Below are 25,942 nucleotides of genomic sequence, written 5' to 3'. Positions count from 1 at the left end.
AGGCTTTTTTAAAAAACCCTAAAATTTGACAAAAATATTGGGAGGGAGGGAGAAAGGGAGGATATCCATTCCTCCATAATTTCGTACCGTTCAATCACATTATCCCAGTGTTACCTATTTTCCAAGATACACAGTGCTCATCTGGATGGTGCAATCATATACCCTGGAACTAGAATTCCCCAAAATCTTATCAGCCACATTGGCTGGGTGTTTTGAGAGTTACATTTCCAAAACTTGGCATTTTAGCATAGATGTGTTGACTTTCTATATCCATTGAGAAGAGTCTTTATGTAAATAATAACAAATAATAAAAAAATCTAATTCAAATCCAATGTCTTGTATTTTTTTTAATGTGATTTTTAATAAAGAATTCACAAGGTAATTATTCAGGACAAGGGATAGAAATACAATCTCTGTGCCATTCAGTGTATGGAAGACAATCAGCACAATTGTTTTTCACTGGCTAGAATTCCAGCCATTGGGATCCTGACAAACGTAGAGAATGCCAGTCTAATCGCCAGCAAACATGGATGCAGCCCATGGCCCAATTCTCAAATGGGAACATGGGTATGTTCAAACTCAACTGTTTTTGTTGCAATGAATGGTTCTCTCCCACCTTTTCCCTAGCAGCTCATTCTGGCTTCTGGGGAAACTTTTTTTTGGTTTCCCTTCAGAAAAACCATCCTGTTGAAAAAGAGAACCATCAATCCAAAGTATGGTATTTAAGATGATCAATGGCCTAGAAACTAAAACATATGAAGAACCACTGCAGGACTTGGGTTTGGCTAGTCTCAGTGCTTTTTTTGTAAAAAAAAAAAAATGGGGCCGGAACTCACACACGTCATACAATCCTTGCCTACCCTACAAGGTTCCATCCAAAAAAGGTACCGGAATTCCATTCTGGGCATTCTATGACAAAAAAGCCCTGGCTAGTCTAAAGAAAAGAAGGAAAAGGGGAGACATGATAGCAGTGTTCCAGTATTTGAGGGGCTGCCACAAAGAAGAGGGGGTCACATTATTCACCAAAGCACCAGAGGGTAGGACAAGACACAATGGACGGAAACTGATCAAAGAGAGAAGCAACGTGGAATTAAGGAGAAACTTCCTGACAGTGAGGACAATTAACCAGTGAAACAGCTTGCCTCCAGAAGTTGTGGGTGCTCCATCACTGGAGATTTTTTAAGAAGAGGCTGAGATGGTATAGGTTCTCCTGCTTGAGCAGGGGGCTGGACTTGAAGACTTCCAGGGTTCTGTTCTGTTCTATTCTATTCTATTCTATTCTATTCTATTCTATTCTATTCTATTCTATTCTATTCTATTCTATTATTATTATTATTATTATTATTATTATTATTATTATTATTATTATTCTATTCTATTCTATTCTATTCTATTCTATTCTATTCTATTCTCTACAAGGATGTTCAAAAACTACAAAACACAACCACAGCCACTTTGTGTTCTTTTGACACCCCTGTGGGCACTCCTGTTATTTGGTGAAGTTCCATGGCTGAGAGAAGACTGGCAAGACAAACTGAGATTGTCTCTCTTCCCAATCTATGAGAACATCAGCCATCTTTCATGATAGGCTGGTTCTTGCATTTCATTTTACTAAACCCTACATTGTTTCTCAATTTAGACTCTCCTACCAGTGTGGGGAGCTAGATGCATATACAAATGAAGGCAAATTAGATTCATGTAATTGACAGCCAATGAAACAGTCATGGGACTGTGCTGAAACAGACAAAAAAACCACAATAGAGATAAGGCAGTCAAAAGAAAGCAAGAGAGATTCTTACAAGGGCTCATTGTTTAGACAAGATACCACCTGCTTTCTCTACATGTATCAGTTCCTCACCATGAATTTGGCATTCTTCTCGCTAATATTATTGGTTCTCATGTCAAGTAAGTAATATTTAGGGTATCACATTTGGGCATCTGTGTCTATTTTTCTTTCTAGCTTTGGTCTTAAGGTTTTACATTTTGTATTCATTTTTATTCCTTGCACTTTGCCTTCCTTCCAAGAACTGAAGATGGCTTACGTAGGACTGCTCCTCATTTTGTATTCCGCAAAACAATATTTTCTGAGAAAGAAAGACTAATCCATGATCACCCCTTGGGTTTCCAGAACTGAAGGGTGGGTGACTTCATGGGGAGCTTTAATCCAAGAGCTTAAACAACAAACCACAATGACTCTTTCGGTGGTCTTAAAATATATCTTCCTGACCTAAGATGCCTCAGAGAACTGTATGGAGAAATCTCCTAATCATATACCTAGAATTTTCCATTGCAATTAACTTCTACTATAGCTATACAATGGTCAACAATTTCAATTCAATGATGGAATTTGAATAGAAGGATTAGAAAAAGTTGACCATTCCCTTTACAAAACTACTTTTCTACTTATTACATGACATTTCTCTTTAAGTACTTCCGAGAGAGAGATAAGATATTGATGGTTGTAGGACAAAAGTCCTTCATAAAAAAAAAAAAAAAAAACTAGAATAACTGAAAACATGGAATAGAAAGCTACCATAAAAATCCTCTAGTCAAATGCAGAACACAGGAATCCACTAAACCATCTCTGCAAAGAGCCCCATTCATATCCCAATTGATCCCTCTAATTAGGCAGAACCCAATAATCCTTCAGATAGATAGTTCTGCTCATTGCTTTTTATATATCGATATCCAAGCGGTATCTCTGATCCATGAACTTCCAACACTTTCATCAGGGACTACAGATGTTGACTTCCTGTCCCTTGCCTGTGTTTCATTTCATAGGAACCCTTCTCTCCCAAGCTGAAAAGCCTGTCCAGGAACCCCTGCTAGAAGCATTAAATGGAACAAAAGCTGATATTTCTTGCTCTCATCCCAATATTCAAAACAATGAACACCTCTTTTGGTTCCGGCAGTTCCCTAGCCAGCCTCCTCATTTCATTGCAACAGGATACAACGAACCATCGAAAAGCAATGTAGTAGAACGAATTTCCTTGGTTGTTGATCATAACCGAAAAAATAGCACCCTCTCCTTCACCAAAGTCACCTTTGAGGACCAGGCATCGTATCTCTGTGCTCTTGGAGACACTGTGTCACATCCTAGTGACTCTCTTTGTCAAGAACCCTTTCTTGAAATACAGAGACAGGAAAGAAAGGCAGGTGTGAAGATACACCTCTGAATTTGAATGTACAAGTGAGCAATCTTGCTCCGATGATTGGAAGGGTGAGTGGTGAATTTGTTTCCTTAGCAGTTGATTCCAATTCCAGATTAAGGCTTTTTTTAATCCCCTAATGAAACATGACAAAAATATTGGGAGGGAGGGAGGATATCCATTCCTCTATAATTTCCTATAGCTCAATCACATTATCTCAGAGTTGCCTTTTCCCCCTAAGATACACAGCCCTCATCTGGCTGGTGCATTCAGATCTTGTAAAATAGGGGTTCTCAACTTTGGCAACTTTAAGACTTGTGGACTTCAACTCCCAGAATTCCTCAGCCAGAAAAGCTGGCTGAGGAATTCTAGGAATTGAAGTCCACAAGTCTTAAAGTTGCCAAGGTTGAGAACCCCTGGTGTAAAACTACAACTCCCTATATTCTTCTATAATCACATTGTTTTGAGAGTTACATTTCAAAAACTTGGCATTTTAGCAGGGTGTGTTGACTTTCTATATTCTAGATAAGCTGTTGTAGATATGGCGCCCTCTTCCATCTGGAACATTCAGATACCCTGAAAATACAACTCTCCATGTTTCATCAGCCACATTGGCTGGGCACTGTGAGTTAAATCCATTAGGACAGTGATGGTGAACCTTTTAGAGACAGAGTGCCAAAAACTGGCTCCGTTCCCACCCCATCCCCACCCCGCCTGCCCACAGGGTCACTCACTGCCTCCAGGGCCTGTCACAGATTGCCCAGGCCTGTCACAGATTGCCCAGGCAGCCCAGCAGTGCCATGGAGGCCACGCCCTCTCCCCGCGCCCCGCAGCATCAACTGTATGCAATGGGGCATGAGGGCAGAGTCTTGTCTATGCTGCCTGGCTGACGTGTCCTTGGCTGGACACGTAGGCTCGGGGGCGACTCTCCTCCAGGGGGGCTGCTGGTGAGGAGGGGGTCACAGGGGGAGGCAAGGTTGGGGCAACGGCATGTGTGCCTACAGAGAGGGCTCCGAGTGCCACCTCTGGCACGCGTGCCATAAGTTCGCCACCACTGCATTAGGACATTTTAAGATGGATGCAAAGTAGAATAAAAAAATATCTGTTGATAGATTTTTCTCCTCCAGAGGGCAGTCTAGACCTTCATACTTTCTCCATCTTTTCTCAAACCTTCTGCTTGACATAAAAACCACAACTGAGGCCCTGTGCGATGAACACAACTGCTTGCCACAAAAGGAAACCATCCCCTGGTTTATAGCTTTTTCTAAATGTAAGAAGCGAAGGAGAACGTTGGTTTTCCTCATTGTTCCAAGGATGTATTTGCCTTCTCAAACAAACCAATACTTGATTTTTCTGGGAATTTTTTTATTGCTCTTGAAATCAGGTAATAAATCTACTGAAAAATTATCCTCCTCCTCCTCCTCCTCCTCTGAATTTATTAACAGAAATGCAGATTGATTAAATCAAGTCTAGGAAAAAAGATGAAGAGGTTTAAAAACTAAGATTTTGATAAAGTGAAAATTTAATCTAAAGCCTGGTAATTTTATTTTCACTCTTTCCTGAAACTGCAGAACCTTTATATAGAATTGTGACTTCAGTTGTGACCCAAATCCATAAATTACCTTTACAACTGCTGTCCACAAAGGAATTTGGTTGAATGTTATACCTATTCTGTTTTTCCCCATATCTTGCACATATGGCAATGCTTTAAATCATTTTGCTTAAAAAAGCACTTGAAGTTGATTAAAAAATATAATTTAAAAGCTGGAAATGAAATAGGTGACAGCTAAGTACTTTGTTTTGCTCAGTGTCCCCAAATGAGATTAAGGTGAATGAAAATCTGTACGTCTTAAGATTCTTCTCCAAAGTTATGATGGAAAAGGAAGATGCAAAAATGAAGACATATATTCCAAACTTGTATCAATTTTGGGGAAAATTCTGGTGTACTGATTTTGTTTTTCTTCTCTTAAGGAACTTCTCAAAGCAATTTGGTGTCCCAAAAACAAAACAACATGGAAATCCAAGAGGGAGAAGATGCCACTTTGCCTTGTGACTTCAAAACTCTCAGCTCCAATCCATACCTTTATTGGTATCGTCAATATAAACACCAAAGACCTGAACGAATCCTGACTGCTTACAACGCAAGATCCAGCAATAATCACTTCCGCGAGGGAAAGTTTTCTACTACTTTGGTTTTAGAAAATCAGAATTCAGTTCCTCTAAAGATTGGAAGTGTCTCTCTACTGGATGGAGCTGTTTACTTCTGTACTCTGAGCCCCACTGTGAATCATCTCTGTATACAGATTCACACAAAATCAACTAAATGAAACCAACTTCTACTCTTTACAGAGAGTTCTGCCTCGTAGGACTAACTTCTCATTCATCAAATCAAAGGATTTTTTTGCAGTCATCACCATCATCTTGAACAAAAAAATAGTGGAGAATGAAAGATTAAGACTCCTACTGGATTTTCTACAAGAAATATGTTCCCTTTTCACCTGGAATTAGCCAGAATGATTACAGTTTCAAAGAAACAATTATGGAGGATTGACACCGAAGTATCTGAAGGCAGGAAGTTCAATGAGAAAGAAGGAGGGAAAAAGAACAGAAAACATAAAGACTGTAAATTAGGGACTAAGTGAATATGGGAGAAGAATGAAGCAGAGATACCAGCAATTGTATTTACATTTGGTGAAAAGAATGTATCTGAAGGGCTGCCACAGTATCTGAGGGGCTGCCACAAGGAAAAAGGGGTCACGTTGTTCACCAAAGCACCAGAGGGCAGGACGAGAAACAATGGTTGGAAACTGAACAAAGAGAGAAGCAACCTGGAATTAAGAAGAAACTTCCTGACAGTGAGGACAATCAACCAGTGGAACAGCTTGCCTCCAGAAATCGTGGGTGCTCCATCACTGGAGATTTTTAAGAAGAGACTAGACATTCACCTGTCTGAGATGGTATAGGTTCTCCTGCTTGAGCAGGGGGCTGGACTAGAAGACATCCAAGGTCTATTCTATTCTATTCTATTCTATTCTATTCTATTCTATTCTATTCTATTCTATTCATAATAATAATAATAATAATAATAATAATAATAATAATAATAGGCGGCCTTATTAGGAACTGCTTCCATCCTGTGATATCTGTAATACCATCAAACATCCACATCTGCCTATCCCAGGTCCTGGGTAAGGACTCGATAGGTAGACAAAATGCCAAATCCAGTCTGAACATCTGGCTGACTGTGCGATGATCAATAATAATATCATCCTGTGATGATACCTGTAATACCATCAAACATCCACATCTGCCTATCCCAGGTCCTGGGTAAGGACTCAATAGGTAGACAAAATGCCAAATCCAGTCTGAACATCTGGCTGACTGTGTGATGATCCATAATAATAATAGTAATAATAAAGTCATCTAGTCCAACCCTCTGCTCAGGTAGGTAACTCTATACCAGTTCAGACAAATGGCTGTCCAGTTTCTTCTTAAAAACTTCCAGTGTTGGAGCATTCACCACTTCTGGAGGCAGGTTGTTCCACTATTCTATTCTAATGTGAAAAAAAAACATTTAACAGAATAATAGAGTTGGAAAGGGACCTTGGAGGTCTTCTAGTCCAGCCTCCTGGCTTAAGCAGGATACCGTATAGCATTCCAGACAACTGGTTGCCCAGTCTTCTTCTTGAAAGCCTCCAGTTATGGAGCACCTACAACTTCTGAAAGCAATTTTCTTCACTGGTTGATTATTCTCACTGTTAGGAAATTTCTCCTTAGTGTCAAGACTGCTAACATCGGATGTTCTTGCTTGCCTTATATGAAGAAGCAAACCTGTTTTATTTAGCCTGCATAGCACTTCTAGAGTTAAACCAGATAATACTAGCCTAGTGGATGGGAAAATATGCTAGCTAACCATAACAATATGTGAGCACAGTATTGCCAAGGTCAGCTGTAATGGGAGGGGCACTTCACACTTCACATTAATTGGAGAATGTGATTGATGATTGTAATATGAAGGAGTGAATTATGCTTTGTACAGGTGATTGGGAGAGCGAGGATTCAGTTTTTGGCTTAACTTCATATGTGCCGAAGCTATGCAGAAATAAAAGGATTCTTTAAGGTAAATAAGACTCAAAGTTCTTTGAAAAGCTGCTTCTTTTTGGAACCATGACATCAAGCCAAAAACCACAAACTTTTAAATCCATTTAGGGGTCCCTTACCCCAGTCACTATCCCTAAACTAACGGGGATAGTTTGACAAAGATTTGGGGAAGAAATGACACTTAGTTCTAGGTTGCTTCTCTTCTTGATTAATTTCCATCCATCGTTTCTTGTCTTGCCCTCATGTGAACCTTTTGGTCACCAGAAGAATGTACTGGTATCAACTCACCAATGACAAAAGTCCATTATTTGGAGCAGCACTTAAAAAAAAAAACCTACAGTGTTTGGATCTTTCCTAAATGTGATAGTTAAAACTATACAAAATTCATTCAAAAGGCTCTGTCTGTCAGTAATAAAAATATATAAAAAAAACCCTGCTATTACCATTAATTCAAATGGAGTGGCTTATTTTTTTTAAATAAAAAAAACCCATGTGGTTTTGATGAAATAATTCTCAAGATAAGATAATTATAATACTCTACTCTACTCTACTCTACTCTACTCTACTCTACTCTACTCTACCCTACCCTACCCTACCCTACCCTACCCTACCCTACCCTACCCTACCCTACCCTACCCTACTCTACTCTACTCTACTCTATTCTATTCTATTCTATTCTATTCTATTCTATTCTATTCTATTCTATTCTATTCTCTACAAGGATGTTCAAAAACTACAAAACACATCCACAGCCACTTTGTGTTCTTTTGACACCCCTGTGTGCACCCCTGTTATTTGGTGAAGTCCCATGGCTGAGAGAAGACTTTGGCAAGACAAACTGAGGTTGTCCCTCTTCCCAATCTGTGAGAACATCAGCCACCTTTCATGATAGGCTGGTTCTTGCATTTCATCTTAATAAACCCTACATTGTTTCTCAATTTAGACTCTCCTACCAGTGTGGGGAGCTAGATGCATATACAAATGAAGGCAAATTAGATTCATGTAATTGACAGCCAATGAAACAGTCATGGGACTGTGCTGAAACAGACAAAAAAAAAAAAAAAAACCAAAACCCCACAATAGAGAGAAGGCAGTCAGAAGAAAGCAAGAGAGATTCTTACAAGGGCTCATTGTTTAGACAAGATACCACCTGCTTTCTCTACATGTATCAGCTTCCCATCATGGGTTTGGCATCCTTCTCGCTAATATTATTGGCTCTCATGTCAAGTAAGTAATATTTAGGGTATCACTTATGGACATCTGTGTCTATTTTTCTTTCTAGGTTTGGTGTTTTCTTGTAGCTCCAAGACTTTTCTCCTTGGCTCAGCTTAAGGTTTTACATTTTGTATTCATTTTTATTCCTTGCACTTTGCCTCCCTTCCAAGAACTGAGGATGGCTTACATAGGACCTCTCCTCATTTTGTACTCCCCAAAACAATATTGTCTGAGAAAGAACGACTAACCCATGATCACCCCTTGGGTTTCCAGAACTGAAGGGTGTGGGACTTCAGCATGAGTTTTTCCATTCTTAATCCAAGATCTTAAAAGAATAAATCACGCTGATACAATTGTCTTGAAAGGTATCTTCTCGGTGTAAGATGCCACAGAGAAATCTCCTAATCATATGCCCAGAATTCTGCATTCAGTATGTATTATAGCTATGATAGCTAGTGATCAACAATTTCAACTGAAAGATGGAATTTGAGTAGAAGGACTGTTGACCGTTCCTTTTATGAACAAGTTGACTTTTCCCTTTAAAAAAAAAATCCTTTTCTACTTATTACATGATATTTCTCCTTAAATACTGCTAAGAGAGAGATAGGGTAGAGATGGTTGTAGGGCAAGAATCGTTCATATTTTTTTTAAAAAAAATGAAAGTTTAGAATAGAAAAGATGCAGTAGAAGGCCACCACAAAAGTCCTCTAGTCAAATGCAGAACACAGGAACCTACTAAGCCATCTCTGCAAAGAGCCCCATTCATCCCCAATTGATACCTCCAATTCGGCAGAACCCACCAATCCTTCAGATAGATAGTTCTTCTGCTCATTGCTTTTTATATAACAATGTCCAAGCATTATCTTTGATGCATGAACTTCCAATACCTTTATCAGGGACTACAGATGTTGACTTCCTGTTCTTTGCCTGTGTTTAATTTTATAGGAACCCTTTTCTGCCAAGCTGAAAAGCCTGACCAGGAACCCCTGCTAGAAGCATTAAATGGAAGAAAAGCTGATCTTTCTTGCTCTCATCCCAATATTCAAAGCAATGAATACATCTATTGGTACCGCCAGTTCCCTAACCAGCCTCCTCATCTTATTGCAAGAGGATACAAAGAACCATCAAAAAGCAATGTAGTAGAACAAATTTCCTTGATTGTTGATCATAGCCGAAAAAATAGCACTCTCTCCTTCACCAAAGTCACCTTTGAAGATCAGGCATTATATTTCTGTGCTATTGGAGACACAGTGTCACATCCTAGTAACTCTCTTTGTCAAGAACCCTTTCTTGAAATACAGCTGCCTCCAGAGACAGGAAAGAAAGGCAGGTGTGAAGACACACCTCTGAATTTGAATGTACAAGTGAGCAATCTTGCTCCGATGATTGGAAGGATGAGTGGTGAATTTGTTTCCTTAGCAGTTGATTCCAATTCCAGATTAAGGCTTTTTTTAATCCCCTAATTAAAGATGTCAAAAATATTGGGAGGGAGGGAAGGAGAAAGGAAAGGAGGCTATCCATTCCTCCATAATTTCCTATAGCTCAATCACATTATCCCAGAGTTGCCTTTTTTCATTTTGGCCACCTAATGAGAAGGAAGGACTCACTGGAGAAGAGCCTAATGCTGGGAAAGATGGAGGGCAATAGAAGAAGGGGACGACAGAGAATGAGGTGGCTGGATGGAGTCACTGAAGCAGCAGGGGTGAGCTTAAATGGACTCCAGAAGATAGTAGAGGACAGGAAGACCTGGAGGAACGTTGTCCATGGAGTTGCGATGGGTTGGACATGACTTTGCAACTAACAACAAAAACACAGCCCTCATCCAGCTGGAACTACAACTCCCGTATTCTCATCAGCCACATTGTTTTGAGAGTTACATTTCAAAAACGTGACATTTTAGCAGGGGTGTGTTGACTTTCTATATTCTAAGTAAGCTGTTCTAGATATGGAGCCCTCTTCCATCTGGAACATTCAGATACACTGAAAATATAACTCCCCATGTTTCATCAGACACATTGGCTGGGCACTTTCTGGGTTAAATCCATTAGGACATTTTAAGATGGATGCAAAGTAGAATTAAAAATATATTTTGATAGATTTTTCTCCTCCAGAGGGCAGTCTAGACCTTCACACTTTCTCCATCCTTTCTCAAACCTCCTGCTTGACATAAAAACCACAACTGAGGCCCTGTGCGATGAACACAACTGCTTGCCACAAAAGGAAACCACTCTCTGGTTTATAGCTTTTTCTAAATGTAAGAAGCGAAGGAGAATGTTAGTTTTCTTCATTGTTCCAAGGATGTCTTTTTCTTCTGAAACAAATCATTATTTGATTTTTCTGGGAACTTTCTTACTGCTCATGAAATCAGGTATTGTTTCTACTAAAAAACTATTCTTCTTCTTCTTCACTGTTTTCCTTCTCTTTCTTTTTCATTCCTTCTCCTCCATTGCTTCTCCTTCTCTTTCTCCTCCATTCCTTCTCCTCTATTCCTTCTTCTTCTCTTTATGCTCCATTCCTTCTTCTCCATCTCTTCTTCTCTTTGTCCTGCATTCCTTCTCCTCCATCTCTTTCCCTTCTCATTCCTTCTCCTCCATCCTTTCTCCTACATCTCTTCTCTTTCTCCTCCATCCCTTCTCCTCGATCCCTTCTCCTTCTCTTTCTCCTGCATTCCTTCTCCTCCATCGCTTCTCCTTCTCTTTCTCTTCCATTCCTTCTTCTCCATCTCTTCTCCTTTTCTTTCTCCTGCATTCCTTCTCTTCCATTCCTTCTCCTCCATCTCTTCTCTTTCTCCTCCATCCCTGCTCCTCCATTGCTTCTCCTTCTCTTTCTCCTCCATTCCTTCTCCTTCATTCCTTCTCTTTCTCCACTCCTTTTCCTTCATTCCTTCTCCTCCAAATTATTGCCAGAAACAAAATATGGGAAAGCCAACCAAGAGTTTTGAAAATAAAGTGGTTCAACTGAAAAAAAAAAGATCTAATGACTGATAATTTTATTTTCATCACTTCCTGAAAGTGCAAATCAAGTCTAGGGAATACTCTACTTTAGCTGTGATCCAAATCCATGTTTCTGTGTTCTGTAAATAATCTTGTGATTTGCCCAACAATGAATGGGATGTGGTTGAAAGCTGTTGGCATTCTCTTTTCCCACAGATCTTGCACTTTTGGAAGTTCTTTAAGTAATATAAGTGATTTGGGGTTTTTTTTTTCAAAAAAAGGAGATCCTGAATTCCTATTTTAAATTGGGAAATTAAATATGTGATAAATAAGTTAATGGTTTTGCTCAGGGTCCACAAATAAGCTCTGTATTGAATCTTTTCCACTGATATCTCAGAAAAGGAACATTCATAGTCCAAAATATACATTCCAAACTCTGTATCAATTTTCTGGGGATATTCTGGGGTACTGATATGGTTTTTCTTCTCTTAAGGAACTTCTCAAAGCGATTCAGTGTCCCAGACCAGAAGCAACATGGAAGTCCTAGAAGGAGAAGCTGCCACTTTGCCCTGTAACTTCACAACTTTCAGCTCCAGTCCATATCTTTATTGGTATCGTCAATATGGGAACCAAAGACCCGAACGAATCCTGACTGCTCACAAATACGGGAATAACCCCTTCCAGGAGGGAAAGTTTTCCACCACATTGGTTATAGAAAATCAGAATTTAGTTCCTCTGAACATTAGAAGTGTCTCTTTACTGGATGGAGCTGTTTATTTCTGTGCTCTGAACACCACAGTGAATCATCACCATATACAGACTTGCACAAAAATCAACGAAATGAAACCAACCTCAACCCTGTACAGAGAATTCTGTCCCAAAGGGCTAGCTGCATTCATCAGCATCATTTTTAAAAAGTGGTGGAGAATGAAACGATTACAATCCTATTGGACTTTCTAAAAGAAATATATTTACTTTTCACCTGGAAGAAGCCAGAATGGTTACAGTTCCAGGGAAACAATACTAGACAATTGACATTGAAGCATAAGGGAGAATAAGAAAGAACAGCTATCCAAAAAACTTTGTGTTCTGACACACACAGCACCCAAATCATACCACCACACACTGCCAACCACCACACAAAAACTAACCCTACCATACACAAAAAGGGGTATCAGAGATGAGAGCCAGAATTCTCCAACCCCTAAGAATAGCAATAGTCCACAAACCCACAGCTGCACTTCACCAGGAATTATCCAGAACCAAAGAGAAGACACAGAAGGATGAAAGAAACATTGGACTCTACAAAATTAATGTAATGATTGCAACCAATTATATGATGATGGATGCAAGTTAAAATAAAACAATGTAAAATAAAACAATGTAAAACAACATTAGCTGTTGTTAATGTTGAAACTCAACATTAAGAAAACCAAAAACATGGCATCTGGCCCTCTCAATTCCTGGCAAATAGATGGAGAAGAAATGGAGGTAGTGACAGATTTTATTTTCCTGGGCTCCAAGATCACCTCAGATGGGGACTGCAGCCAAAAAATTAAAAGATGCTTACTCCTGAGGAGGAAAGCTATGGCAAATCTAGACAGCATACTAAAAAGCAGAGACATCACCCTGCCAACAAAAGTGCGTATAGTCAAGGCCATGGTTTTCCCAGTTGCAATAAATGGATGTGAAAATTGGACCACAAGAAAGGCTGAGCGCCAAATAATTGAGGCCTCTGAGCTATGGTGCTGGAGAAGACTCCTGCGAGTCCCTTGGACTGCAAGGCGATCAAACCGGTCAGCCCTAGAACAGTTCAACCCCAACTGCTCTTGAGAAGGCCAGATCCTGAAATTGAAACTCAAGTACTTTGGCCACCTAATGAGAAGGAAGGACTCAATGGAGAAGAGCCTGATGCTAGGAAAGACTGAGGGCAATAGAAGAAGGGGATGACAGAGAATGAGGTAGCTGGATGGAGTCACTGAAGCAGTAGGTGTGAACTTAAACGGACTCCAGAAGATGGTAGGGAACAGGAAGACCTGGAGGAACGTTGTCCATGGGGTTGCGATGGGTCAGACATGACTTTGCAACTAACAACAACAACACAGCCCTCATCTGACTGGAACTACAGCTCTTTATATTCTCATCAGCCACATTGCTTTGAGAGTTACATTTCAAAAACTTGGCATTTTAGCAGGGGTGTGTTGACTTTCTATATTCTAAGTAAGCTATTCTAGATATGGAGCCCTCTTCCATCTGGAACATTTAGATACACTGAAAATACAACTCCCCATGTTTCATCAGACACATTGGCTGGGCACTTTCTGGGTTAAATCCATTAGGACATTTTAAGATGGATGCAAAGTAGAATAAAAATATATATTTTGATAGATTTTTCTCCTCCAGAGGGCAGTTTAGACCTTCACACTTTCTCCATCCTTTCTCAAACCTTCTGCTTGACATAAAAACCACAACTGAGGCCCTGGGCGATGAACACAACTGCTTGCCACAAAAGGAAACCACCTTCTGGTTTATAGCTTTTTCTAAATGTAAGAAGTGAAGGAGAATGTTAGTTTTCTTCATTGTTCCAAGGATGTCTTTTTCTTCTCAAACAAATCATTATTTGATTTTTCTGGGAACTTTTTTACTGCTCATGAAATCAGGTATTTTTTCTACTGAAAAACTCTTCTTCTTCTTCACTGTTTTCCTTCTCTTTCTCCTTCATTCCTTCTCCTCCATTCCTTCTTCTCCATCTCTTATTCCCTTTCTCCTCCATTCCTTCTCCTCTATTCCTTCTCCTTTTCTTTATGCTCCTTTCCTTCTCCTCCATCTCTTCTTCTCTTTCTCCTGCATTCCTTGTCCTCCATCTCTTTCCCTTCTCTTTCTCCTCCATCCTTTCTCCTCGATCCCTTCTCTTTCTCCTGCATCCCTTCTCCTCCATCCCTTCTTCTTCTTTCTTCTGCATTCCTTCTCCTCCATCTCTTCTCTTTCTCCTCCATCCTCCTCCATTGCTTCTCCTTCTCTTTCTCTTTCATTCCTTCTCCTCCATCTTTTCTCCTTCTCTTTCTCCTCCATTCCTTCTCCTCCATCTCTTTTCCTTCTCTTTCTCATCATTCCTTCTCCTCTGTCTCTTCTCTTTCTCCTCCATCCCTTCTCCTCCATTGCTTCTCCTTCTCTTTCTCCTCCATTCCTTCTCCTTCATTCTTCTCTTTCTCCTCCATCCCTTCTCCTCCATCTCTTCTCCTTCTCTTTCTCCTCCATTCCTTCTCCTCCATCTCTTATTCTCTTTCTCCTCCATTCCTTCTCCTCTATTCCTTCTCCTTCTCTTTATGCTCCATTCCTTCTCCTCCATCTCTTCTTCTCTTTCTTCTGCATTCCTTGTCCTCCATCTCTTTCCCTTCTCTTTCTCTTCCATCCTTTCTCCTCCATCCCTTCTCTTCTCCTCCATCCCTTCTCCTCATCCCTTCTCCTTCTCTTTCACCTTCATTCCTTCTCCTGCATTCCTTCTCCTCCATCTCTTCTCTTTCTCTTCCATCCCTTCTCCTCCATTGCTCCTCCTTCTCTTTCTCCTCCATTCCTTTTCCTCCATCTCTTCTCCTTTTCTTTCTCCTGCATTCCTTCTTCTGCATTCCTTCTCCTCCATCTCTTCTCTTTCTCTTCCATCCCTTCTCCTCCATTGCTTCTCCTTCTCTTTCTCCTCCATTCCTTTTCCTCCATCTCTTCTCTTTTTCTTTCTCCTGCATTCCTTCTCCTCCATCTCTTCTCTTTCTCTTCCATCCCTTCTCCTCCATTGCTTCTCCTTCTCTTTCTTCTCCATTCCTTCTCCTTTATTCCTTCTCTTTCTCCACTCCTTTTCCTTCATTCCTCCTCCTCCAAATTATTGCCAGAAACAAAATATGGAAAAGCCAACCAAGAGTTTTGAAAATAAAGTGGTTCAACTGAAAAAAAAAAGATCTAATGACTGATAATTTTATTTTCATCACTTCCTGGAAGTGCAAAGCAAGTCTAGGGAATACTCTACTTTAGCTGTGATCCAAATCCATGTTTCTGTGTTCTGTGAATAATCTTATGATTTGCCCAACAACGAATGGGATGTGGTTGAAAGCTGTTGGCATTCTCTTTTCCCACAGATCTTGCACTTTTGGAAGTTCTTTAAGTAATATAAGTGATTTGGGGTTTTTTTTTTCAAAAAAAGGAGATCCTGAATTCCTATTTTAAATTGGGAAATTAAATATGTGATAAATAAGTTAATGGTTTTGCTCAGGTTCCACCAATAAGCTCTGTATTGAATCTTTTCCACTGATATCTCAGAAAAGGAAGATTCATAGTCCAAAATATACATTCCAAACTCTGTATCAATTTTCTGGGGATATTCTGGGGTACTGATATGGTTTTTCTTCTCTTAAGGAAATTCTCAAAGCGATTTGGTTTCCCAGCCCCAAAACAGCATGGAAGTCCGAGAAGGAGAAGCTGCCACTTTGCCCTGTAACTTCACAACTCTCAGCTCCAGTCCATATCTTTATTGGTATCGTCAATATGGGAACCAAAGACCTGAACGAATCTTGACTGCTTACAAATACAGGAATAATCACTTCCAGGAAGTAAAGTTTTCCACCACATTGGTTTTAGGAAGTCTGAATTCAGTTCCTCTGAACATTAGAAATGTCTCTCTACTGGATGGAGCTGTTTATTTCTGTGCTCTGAACCCCACAGTGAATCATCACTGTATACAGTCTCACAGAAAAGTCAATGAAATGAAACCCACTTCAATTCTCTACAGATAATTCTGCCCCAAAGGGCTAACTTCTCATTCATCCAAGGAATGGGGTTTCTTGCATTCGTCAGCATCATCTTTAAAAAGTGGTAGAGAATGAAACAATTGCAATCCTACTGCGCTTTCTAAAAGGAATGTATTTTTTTTTCACGTGGAAGAAGCCAGAGTGATTATAACTTTAAAGAAACAATTATGGATAAATTGACATTGAAGTATCTCAAGACAGAAGGAAGAGTGAGAAAGATGCAGGAAACAAAATATGGAAAGACAAAGACCTTTGGTAGGGACCAAGTGAATATTGGAAAGAAAAGCAATAGAGAGACCAGTAGCATTGGTTACACTTGGTGCAAAGAAAGTAAAAGAGCTCTTAGTCACAATTAGAATGGACAGGATCTCAACTCAACAATGATAGAAGTCCCTTATTTTGAGCAGCACCAAAAAATTACAGTATTTTGATCCTTTGCTAGGTGCTTGGGAAGGACGTGATAGTTAAATGTATATAATATTCACCGAAAATGATAATAATTGCTACTACTACAACTTTAAATCCAGTGGTTTGTATTTTTTGAAATAAAAAAAGTTTTTTTTAAAGTATTCTCAATGTACAACAATTATTCAGAAGGAGGAAAGAAAGTAGCAGAGGTACCAGCAGCTGCACCCACAGCTATCCTGGGTGTTGTTGTTGGTTTTTTTTTTTTTTTGACACTCCTGTGGACACCCCTGTAATTCAGGGAATTTGTACAGCTGAGAGAAAACTGTGGCAGACAAGTTGTGGTTGTGAAAACACCCGTCAACTTTCATTATATGATGGTTCTTGCAGTTCATAATATCCACCCATTTTTTTCAATGTAGACCCTCCTACCAGTGTGGTAGCTGCATTGATATAATTGACAGCCAATGAAAACATCATGGGACTCCCTGCTGAAACACACACACACACACATACACACACACAAAACACACAAACCATAAGAGAGAGAAAGCAAAGAAGAAGTGAGGACAGATTCTTGCAAGTGCTCATTTTTTTTAGAAAATATACCAGCTGCCTTGACTAAATCAGATAAACTGAGATGTTACAGTTCCTCAACGTGAATTTGGCACCCTTGTGGCTAATATTATTGGCTCTCATGTCAAGTAAGTAATATTTAGTAAATCATTTTATACTCTTCCTGGGACCTATGTCCCCTTTTCTTTCTAGGTTCTGAGATTTCCTGTAGCTCTAAGAATTTCCTCTTTGGCTCAAGGTAAAGTTTTATACTTTATATTCCTTTATTTTATTCTGCCGTTTCCCCAAGAATTAAGGGTGGCTGGCATCAAATCTCTCTTCATTTTGCACTCTCTAAAACAATGTAACTTGAGAAAGAGTAACACATGATCATACATGGCTTTTCAGTACTGAGGAGGGAGGTTCTCACCCTTAGCTTAAATAGCCCACCACAATGACGCTCACAAGTGTATGGAGAATTCTCCTAATCAAATGGTAAAAATTTTGCATCATAACCAGCTTCAAAGACAGCTGTGCAATGGCCAACAATTTCAATTCAATCATGAAATTTGAGTAGAAATAGAAACAGTTGACAGTCCTGTTTAGAAAACCTCCTTTGTAAGTTACTTCATGAGATTTCTCTTTCAAATCTTCCAGGAGTGATAGGGTGTAGATGGCTTTAGGGCAATATTCCTTTATTTAACAAGGCTAAAACCACAGAAAGAAATGTCACCTTAGAGGTCTTCTAGTCAACCTTAGAGGTCTTCTACTCAACCCCCTTGCACAGATAGGAATCCATTAAATCATCTCTGTCAGGAACCCATTTATCTTCCAGTTGATACTTCCACTTAGGATGAACACATCACTCCTTCAGGGAGACAGTTCTACTGCTCAGTGCTCCTTCTGCAAGGACTTCCAAGTGGTATCTTTGATCCATGAAGTTCCAATAGTTTCATCAGGACTTCAAGTGTTGACTTCATGTTCTTTTGCCTGTGTTTGATTTAACAGGAATCCTTCTCTGCCATGCTGAAAAGCCTGAGCAGCAACCTCTTCTAGAAGCATTAAATGGAAGAAAAACTGATCTTTCTTGCTCCCACCCAAATATTCAAGTCAATGAATACATATTTTGGTACCAACAGTTTCCTAACCAGCCTCCGCATTTCATTGCATCTGGATACAAGGCAACGTCAAAAAGCAACGAAGTAGAGCATATTTCCTTGGTTGTTGCTGATGATCGAAAGACTAGCACCCTTTCCTTCACCAAAGTCACCCTGGAGGACCAGGCATTGTATCTCTGTGGTGTAACAGACACTGTGTCACATCCTAGCAACTCTCTTTGACAAAAACCCCTTCATGCAATTCAGGTGACACCAGACAGAGGAAAGAAAAGTGGATGTGAAGACACACCTCTGACTAAAAGTTCCTGGGAGATAAGATAAGATTACCTTTATTATCATTTTTATACTGTGGGCACAATGGCACACATCAAAAATGAAATTTAGTTGCCTGCTCTCAAAGTGAAACATATACATGACACACACCTAAACATACTATGAACAACATATGTATAGACCCACAACCCTATATATACATAGCAAATAAATATTAAATATTGTCCATCTTGAATATATAACGGAAGGAGGAAGCTTAAGAGTTTGCAAGGTTAATGCTGTATGGAATGAAACTCTGGCTGAATCTGGATGTTCTGCTATGGATACTACGAAACCTCCTTGCAGAAGGTAACAAGGAAAACAGGTTGTAAAGAGGATGTGTAGTGTCCCAGATAATCTTACGGACCCTGTTCAAGCAGCGCTTCTGTGCTATGTCCTGGATGGGAGGGAGGGAACTGCCAATGATCTTTTCGGCCATTCTCACCACTCTCTGCACCGCCTTCCTGTCTGAAGCAGGGATGCCTCCAAACCAGACTGTGATGCTGTATGACAGGATGCTCTCGATTGTCCCCCTGTAGAAAGTGGTCAGGACAGGAGAAGGAAGATGTGCTTTTCTCATGCAGCGCAGAAAATGCAGGCACTGCTTTGCCTGCTTCACCAGTTTCTCACTGTTGAGCGACCAAGTCAGCCTATTCATTAGCTGCATATTCATTTATGCACAGAGAAGTGTGGCTGTGCCTTTGATTGAAAGGATAAATGAGGAATGAGAAGAAAGGAAGAAAGGAAGAATTAGGGATTAGGAGAAGGAAGGGAGGTGACAGGAAGAAGGAAGGAAAGTGATGGGAAGGAAGGAAGGAAAGTGATGGGAAGGAAGGAAGGAAGGAAGGAAGGAAGGAAGGAAGGAAGGAAGGAAGGAAGGAAAGAAGGAAGGAAGGAAGAAAGGAAGGAAGGAAGGAAGGAAGGAAAGAAGGAAGGAAGGAAGGAAGGAAGGAAGGAAGGAAGGAAGGAAGGAAGGAAGGAAAGAAGGAAGGGAGGGAGGGATGGAGGGAGGGAGGGAGGGAGGGAGGAAGGGAGACACCCCTAGGAAGTTTCTATGGTTGAAGGATGGATCAGAAAAATGAATAGAAGAAGACAATGGCAGTCCATTTAAATATGGTTGGAATGTATCCTAGATGAGTATCTTCCTCTAGTCAGCTGAAGTTGAATTTAACTCAAAGGATTATTAATCTTTTTTCCTTTGTACATCAAGAAAATATCATGTATCTTTAATTTTAAGAGGAAAACCCATGGATAAGTCAGGAATACGTTTTTGTGAAGGAGTTGTAAATAATCCTCACTCCAGTGACAAAGCTCCAGTCTCCTGTCTCTGCAGAACAATCATAATCCAATCAAGCTATTTTAGATATGGAGCCTTCTTTATGTTGGTAGAAGCAAACAATTTACCTGTTTATAGATTTTTGCCCTCCAAGGGGCAGTGTAGACTTTCCTACTTTCTCCATTCTTTCTCAAATCTCCCGCCTGACTTAAAAAAAACACAACTGAGGATATGTGTGATGAACACAACTGCTTGCCCCAAAAGGAAACCACCTTCTCACTTATAAATGTAACAAGCAAAAAAGAATGTGGGTTTTCTTCAGAGTTCCAAGAACGTCTTTTCCTTCTCAAACAAACCATTACTTGATTTTTCTGGGAATTTTCGTATTGCTGTTGAAATCAGGTAATATTTCTACTATAAAAACTGTTCTTCCCCTTCCCTTTTTAATATTCCCCCAAATATTTCTTTCTCAGAGGGGGGGGGGCTGCTGTCTTCCCACACTTTCCTTTGGTTTCCCTTCAGAGAAAGCATCCTGTTGACAGAGAGAACCATCAATCCAAAAATATGGTATCCACACAGATGTTCAAAAACTACAAAACACATCCATAGCCAACTTGTGTTTTGTTTGACATCCCTGTGGGCACCCCTGCTGTTTGGCTGAGAGAAGACTTTGGCAGACAAACTGTGGTTGTCCCTCTTCCAATCTATTAGAAGCCATCTTTCATGATAAGCTGGTTCTTGCATTCCATCTTAATAAACCCCACGTTGCCTTCCCGATTTAGACTCTCCTACCAGTGTGGGGAGCTAGACTCATATACATATAAATTAAATTCATGTAATTGACAGCCAATGAAACAGTCAAGGGATTCTCTGCTGAAACAGACAAATAAATAAATAAATAAATAAACAAACCCCACAATAGAGAGAAGGCAGTCAGAAGGCAAGAGAGATTCTTGTGAGGCCTCATTGTTTAGACAATATACCACCTGCTTTCTCTACCTGTATCAGTTCTTGATCATGATTTTGCCATCCTTCTTGTTAATATTATTGGTATATGAATGTGTCCAATCTCAACTGGGTTTTGTTTCTTTTCTTTCTTTCTTTTTTTTTTTTACAGTTAATGCTTCTCTCCCAAAATTTCTTAAGCATCTCATTCTAGCCTCTGGGGATCTTTCATGATAGGCTGGTTTTTGCATATTACAGAATTGGGAGGGACCTTGGAGGTCTTCTAGTCCAACCTCCTGCTCAAGGAGGAGACTCTATACCATTTCAGACAAATGGCTGTCCAGTTGTCCAATGGTGCAGTTGTAACACGTCCCTTCTCTATAAACCAACATCCCTCTCTCCCCCCTCCCACCCAGTGGCTATGAGCCTACCCAGTGTTCAAGTCAAGTCAAGTCAAGTCAAGTCAAGTAAATTCAAGTCAAGTCAAGTCAAGTCAAGTCAAGTCAATTTAATTCATTTCCCCTACCTAACAAGGGCAGCAGAAGCAGAGCATCAGCCAATCGTGGCCCAGAACTGCCCCCCTCCCCATTATCATTACATTATGGCCAGAAGCCTGGGCGTGCAAGCCCAACCCTACCCCCGGGGTTTCCTGAGAGATGTGAGCAAAAGCACTTTGGAGAAGGGAACCAGCCCTATTGCAGTGGCTGCTCTGCAAAACTACAAGCCCCAGAGTTCCTCACCACAATATCACCACAATAAACTCCCTCATCTTCTCAATGAAGTTTTCTCTCCTACCAGTGTAGGGATCTGTATTTGTATAATTGACAACCAATGAAACAGTCATGGGACTTCCTGCTGAAGCACACAGAAAAACCACAACAGAAGGAATCAGAAGAAGGCAAGAGATATTCTCTGCAAGGACTCATTTTTAGACAAGATACCAGTTGATTTGACTCCACTGGATCAACTGAGACGCTTCAGTCCCTCACCATGAATTCAGCATCCTTTTTGTTAATATTATTGGCTCTCATGTCAAGTAAGTATTTAGGAAATCACTTTCTACTCTTCCTCTGATCTGTGTCCACTTTTCTTCCCAGGTTCGGTCACTTCTCGTAGCTCCAATACTTTGCTCCTTGTCTTAAAGTTTTATACTTTATATTCATTGTTATTCTGTGCATTTTTGTCTTTCTTCCAAGAACTTAAGGTGCTTTACATAAGATCATTCCTCATTCCCCACCCCCCAAAAAAATGTCTGAGGAAGAGTGACTAACCCATGATTACTCCATGGGTTTCCAAAACTGAGGTGGGGACTTCAGCGTGAGCTTTTCCATCTTAGTCCAAGAGCTTAAACAGCACTGACTCTTACAATTGTCTTGGAAAAAATCTTCCCAGTGTAAGAAACCCCAGACAGCTGTATGGAGAATTCTCCTAATCATATACCCAGAATTTTCCATTGCAATCAGCCTCCAGTATAGCTATGCAATGATCAGCAATTTCAATTCAACGATGGAATTTGAGTAGAAGAAGTAGAAGAAGTTGATGGTTCCCTTTACAAAACTTCCTTTCCACTTATTACAAAATATTTGTCTTTAAATATTTCTAGGAGAGGGATAATATAGAGATGGTGTGTAGGGCAAGGATCCTTCATTTAAAAAAACCTAGAATCATAGAAAAAGATGCAACCAAAAGTCAGTTTAGAGGCCCTCCAGTTGCACAATACAGGAATCTAACAAACCATCTCTGCCAAGAACCCACTCAGTTCCCAGCTGATATCTCCAATTAGGTAGGACCTACCACTCCTTCAGGGAGACTGTGTTACTGCTCAGCACTTCTTATTAAAGACATCCAAGTGATATTTTTGATTCAAGAACATCCTAGAGTTCCATCAGGGACCACAGATGTTGAATTCCTGTTAATTTGCTTCTGTCTGACTTTACAGGAACTCTTTTCTGCCAGGCTGAAAACCCCGTCCAGGAACCCCTGCTAGAAGCATTCAATGGAAGAGACAAAGATCTTTCTTGCTCCCATCCCAATATTCAAATAAGTGAAAATATCTTTTGGTACCGACAGTTCCCTAGCCAGCCTCCTGATCTCTTTGCAAGTGGATACCAGGGAACATCAAAAAGCTCTAAAGAGGAGAGAGTTTCTTTGATTATTGCTGAGGATCGAAAGACTAGCACCCTCTCCTTCACCAAAGTCATCTTTGAGGATCAGGCATTCTACCTCTGTGCTCTGGTGGACACTGTGTCACATCCTAGTGAGTCTCTTCGGCAAGAACCCTTTCTTGCAAAGCAGCTGCTACAGCTGCCACCAAGACAGGAAAGGAAGATAACCTCACAATCTGAATGTGCCCAGGAGCATTTTTGCCCATGATGATTGAAAGGATGAGTGATGAATTTGTTGACTTAGCAATTTAATTCAATTCCATATTAAGGTTTTTGGGGGAGGGAGAGAGGGAGGGAGGGAGGGAGAGAGGGAGGAAGGAAGGAAGGAAGGAAGGAAGGAAGGAAGGAAGGAAGGAAGGAAGGAAACAGCATCAGGAAGTTTCTATGGTTGAAGGATGGACCAGAAGGATGAATAAAAGAAGACAGAAGAATTTTTGCCCATGATGATTGAAAAGATGAATGATGAATTTGTTGACTTAGCAATTTATTTCAATTCCATATTAAGGTTTTTGGGGGAGGGAGGGAGGGAGGGAGGGAGGAAGGAAGGAAGGAAGGAAGGAAGGAAGGAAGGAAGGAAGGAAGGAAGGAGATGGCATCAGGAAGTTTCTATGACTGAAGGATAGACCAGAAGGATAAATAAAACAAGACAGAAGCATTTTTGCCATGATGATTGAAAGGATGAGTGATGAATTTGTTGACTTAGCAATTTAATTCAATTCCATATTAAGGTTTTTTGGGGGAGGAGGGAGCGAGGGAGGGAGGGAGGGAGGAAGGAAGGAAGGAAGGAAGGAAGGAAGGAAGGAAGGAAGGAAGGAGATAGCATCAGGAAGTTTCTATGACTGAAGGATAGACCAGAAGGATGAATAAAACAAGACAGAAGCATTTTTGCCATGATGATTGAAAAGATGAGTGATGAATTAGTTGACTTAGCAATTCATTTCACTCCTAGATTAAGGCTTTCTTTCTTTCTTTTTGAATTCCCTAATTAAACATGACAAAAATATAAAGGAAGGAAGGAAGGAAGGAAGGAAGGAAGGAAGGAAGGAAGGAAGGAAGGAAGGAAGGAAGGAAGGAAGGAAGGAAGGAGGGGCAAAATATGCTGGATTTTTTTATCAGTTAAAAGAATGTGTTTTTCTGTTTAATCTTTGCAAAACCAATTAATAAATAAACATTTAAAGGAGAATATTTGTAGCTCCGGGTTAAAAAGAGGGATCCTTGATACTCTCTGAGCTTGCTTGTTTTCTTGCAGATGTTTCATGACCCAAACTAGGTAACATCATTAGTGCTCCCAATAATGTTACCTAATTTGGATAATGAAATGTCTGCAAGAAAATAAGCTCAGAGAGCACCAGGGATTCCTCCAATATTTAAAGAAATTAAACTAAAAATGTAAACATACAAAAACTCTACTCACTGTTGCATATTGATGTTTTATATATGCATCGGATTAGCAATGTCTTCATTATTGATGGGTTAAATGGAAAAAAAATCACCATATTCATACTACTATTCATAATTACTTCTCTCTTCTGTTCTTCTTTGGCTCCAAAATACAAAATAAAAATCCCAGAAAACCTCATTGTTTCTATTTCACACATTTCAAGTCCAACATATCTGAAGGCCATCAAGTTGGAAAAGAATGATTTAAAAAAAAAAAAAAAAAAAACTCTGTTTTTGGTAGTCAAAGTGCCCAATGAAAAATGTGGTACATTTCAGTAGCTTCATCATTTCTGCTTTGAAACTCACAATGCTATGTCACTTTCAAACACAAGGTGTAGTTGTCAAGCTGTTTCCACTCGCAGGGCGAACTAGTCACTGTACAAATATAAAATGAAAAGTTTTACATTTTTACACAGAGACATTCTGACCACTAACCACATCCTACGAGGTTCAGCCATTAGAAGATTTATTTTGAATTGCTTAGTAAAAAAAAAAAGTTGAGCTGCATTACACAAGTTTTGTAGTGCAAACCTCGGAAGCCAATCAAAATATATTTCTTTCCTTTGCTTCTACATCTCTTCTTAGTTTCTTCTCTGCCAGATCAAGTAAGATGTTTCTTTCATGGTCCTTGGTGCTGATAATCCTGGGTAAGTGAACACAATTTCTTCTCTCTTGCCTCCCCCATTCAGAAACCTCCTTAAAATTATATAAATGAGACTAGTGCTTACATCCCTTTATTATGGGTGCAAACTAATTCTTAAGTAAGTGATCACTGATTATTTTTTTTTTTGTCTTGATGACTTAATGTCAGTGCCTAAGATTCAATAGCATGGATATTGAATGTACATTTAAGACTAGGGGTGACATGAGAGCAGTCTTTCAATATCTCAGGGGTGGCCACAAAGAAGAGGGAGTCAAGCTATTCTCCAAAGCACCTGAGGGCAGGACAAGAAGCAACGGATGGAAACTGATCAGTGAGAGAAGCAACCTAAAACTAAGAAGAAATCTCCTGACAGAGATGAATGACTTGCTTCCAGAAGTTGTGGGTACTCCAATATTGGAAGTTTTTAAAGAAGAGATGGTATAGGATTTCCTGCCTGAGCAGGAGGTTGGACTAGAAGACCTCCAAGGTCCCTTCCAACTCTGTTATTCTGGTCTGAATTCCCGAGACCCCTGTGGGTCTGATTCATGGCATTGCCCACAAGGATCTAGGGGTAAGGTGATTTATGTCACCTGCTGGAGAGAGGAATAATTTGGGCATTGTAAGTGGCCCCTGTCACTTTGGATAGTGAGATAGGGGCATATAAAACAAGCAAGCAAGCAAGCAAGCAAGCAAACAAACAAATATTCACTTTATGTGGAACCGCTATGTAAAATAAAAATGTTCTACATATTTTAACTGGAAAAATTTCAGACACTATAATAGTCACCCATTCTCTTAGTGGTGCAGTGGTTAGAATGCAGTATTGCAGGCTATTCCTGCTGATTGCCAGCTGCCAGCACTTCGGCAGTTCGATTCTCACCGGATCAAG

General features: G+C 40.0%; 2 gene segments (V, D, J or C); both read left to right on the top strand.

The window, feature by feature from the left end:
- Nucleotides 1-10,183: 10,183 nt before the first annotated feature.
- Nucleotides 10,184-12,539, top strand: LOC120302034. The segment is given in 2 exon segments: nucleotides 10,184-10,833; nucleotides 11,892-12,539. Coding segments are annotated over 2 exon segments (564 nt in total).
- Nucleotides 12,540-21,654: 9,115 nt separating this feature from the next.
- On the top strand, nucleotides 21,655-23,219 carry LOC120302036. The segment is given in 2 exon segments: nucleotides 21,655-21,841; nucleotides 22,745-23,219. Coding segments are annotated over 2 exon segments (480 nt in total).
- Nucleotides 23,220-25,942: the final 2,723 nt, after the last annotated feature.

This window comes from Crotalus tigris, unplaced genomic scaffold, assembly GCF_016545835.1.
Source record: "Crotalus tigris isolate CLP2741 ecotype Arizona unplaced genomic scaffold, ASM1654583v1 scf7180000024422.1470167, whole genome shotgun sequence".
In the NCBI taxonomy this organism is placed as follows: domain Eukaryota; kingdom Metazoa; phylum Chordata; class Lepidosauria; order Squamata; family Viperidae; genus Crotalus; species Crotalus tigris.
The sequence above is the reverse complement of the archived record's forward strand: the minus strand, read 5'-3'. Positions and strand labels throughout refer to the sequence as shown.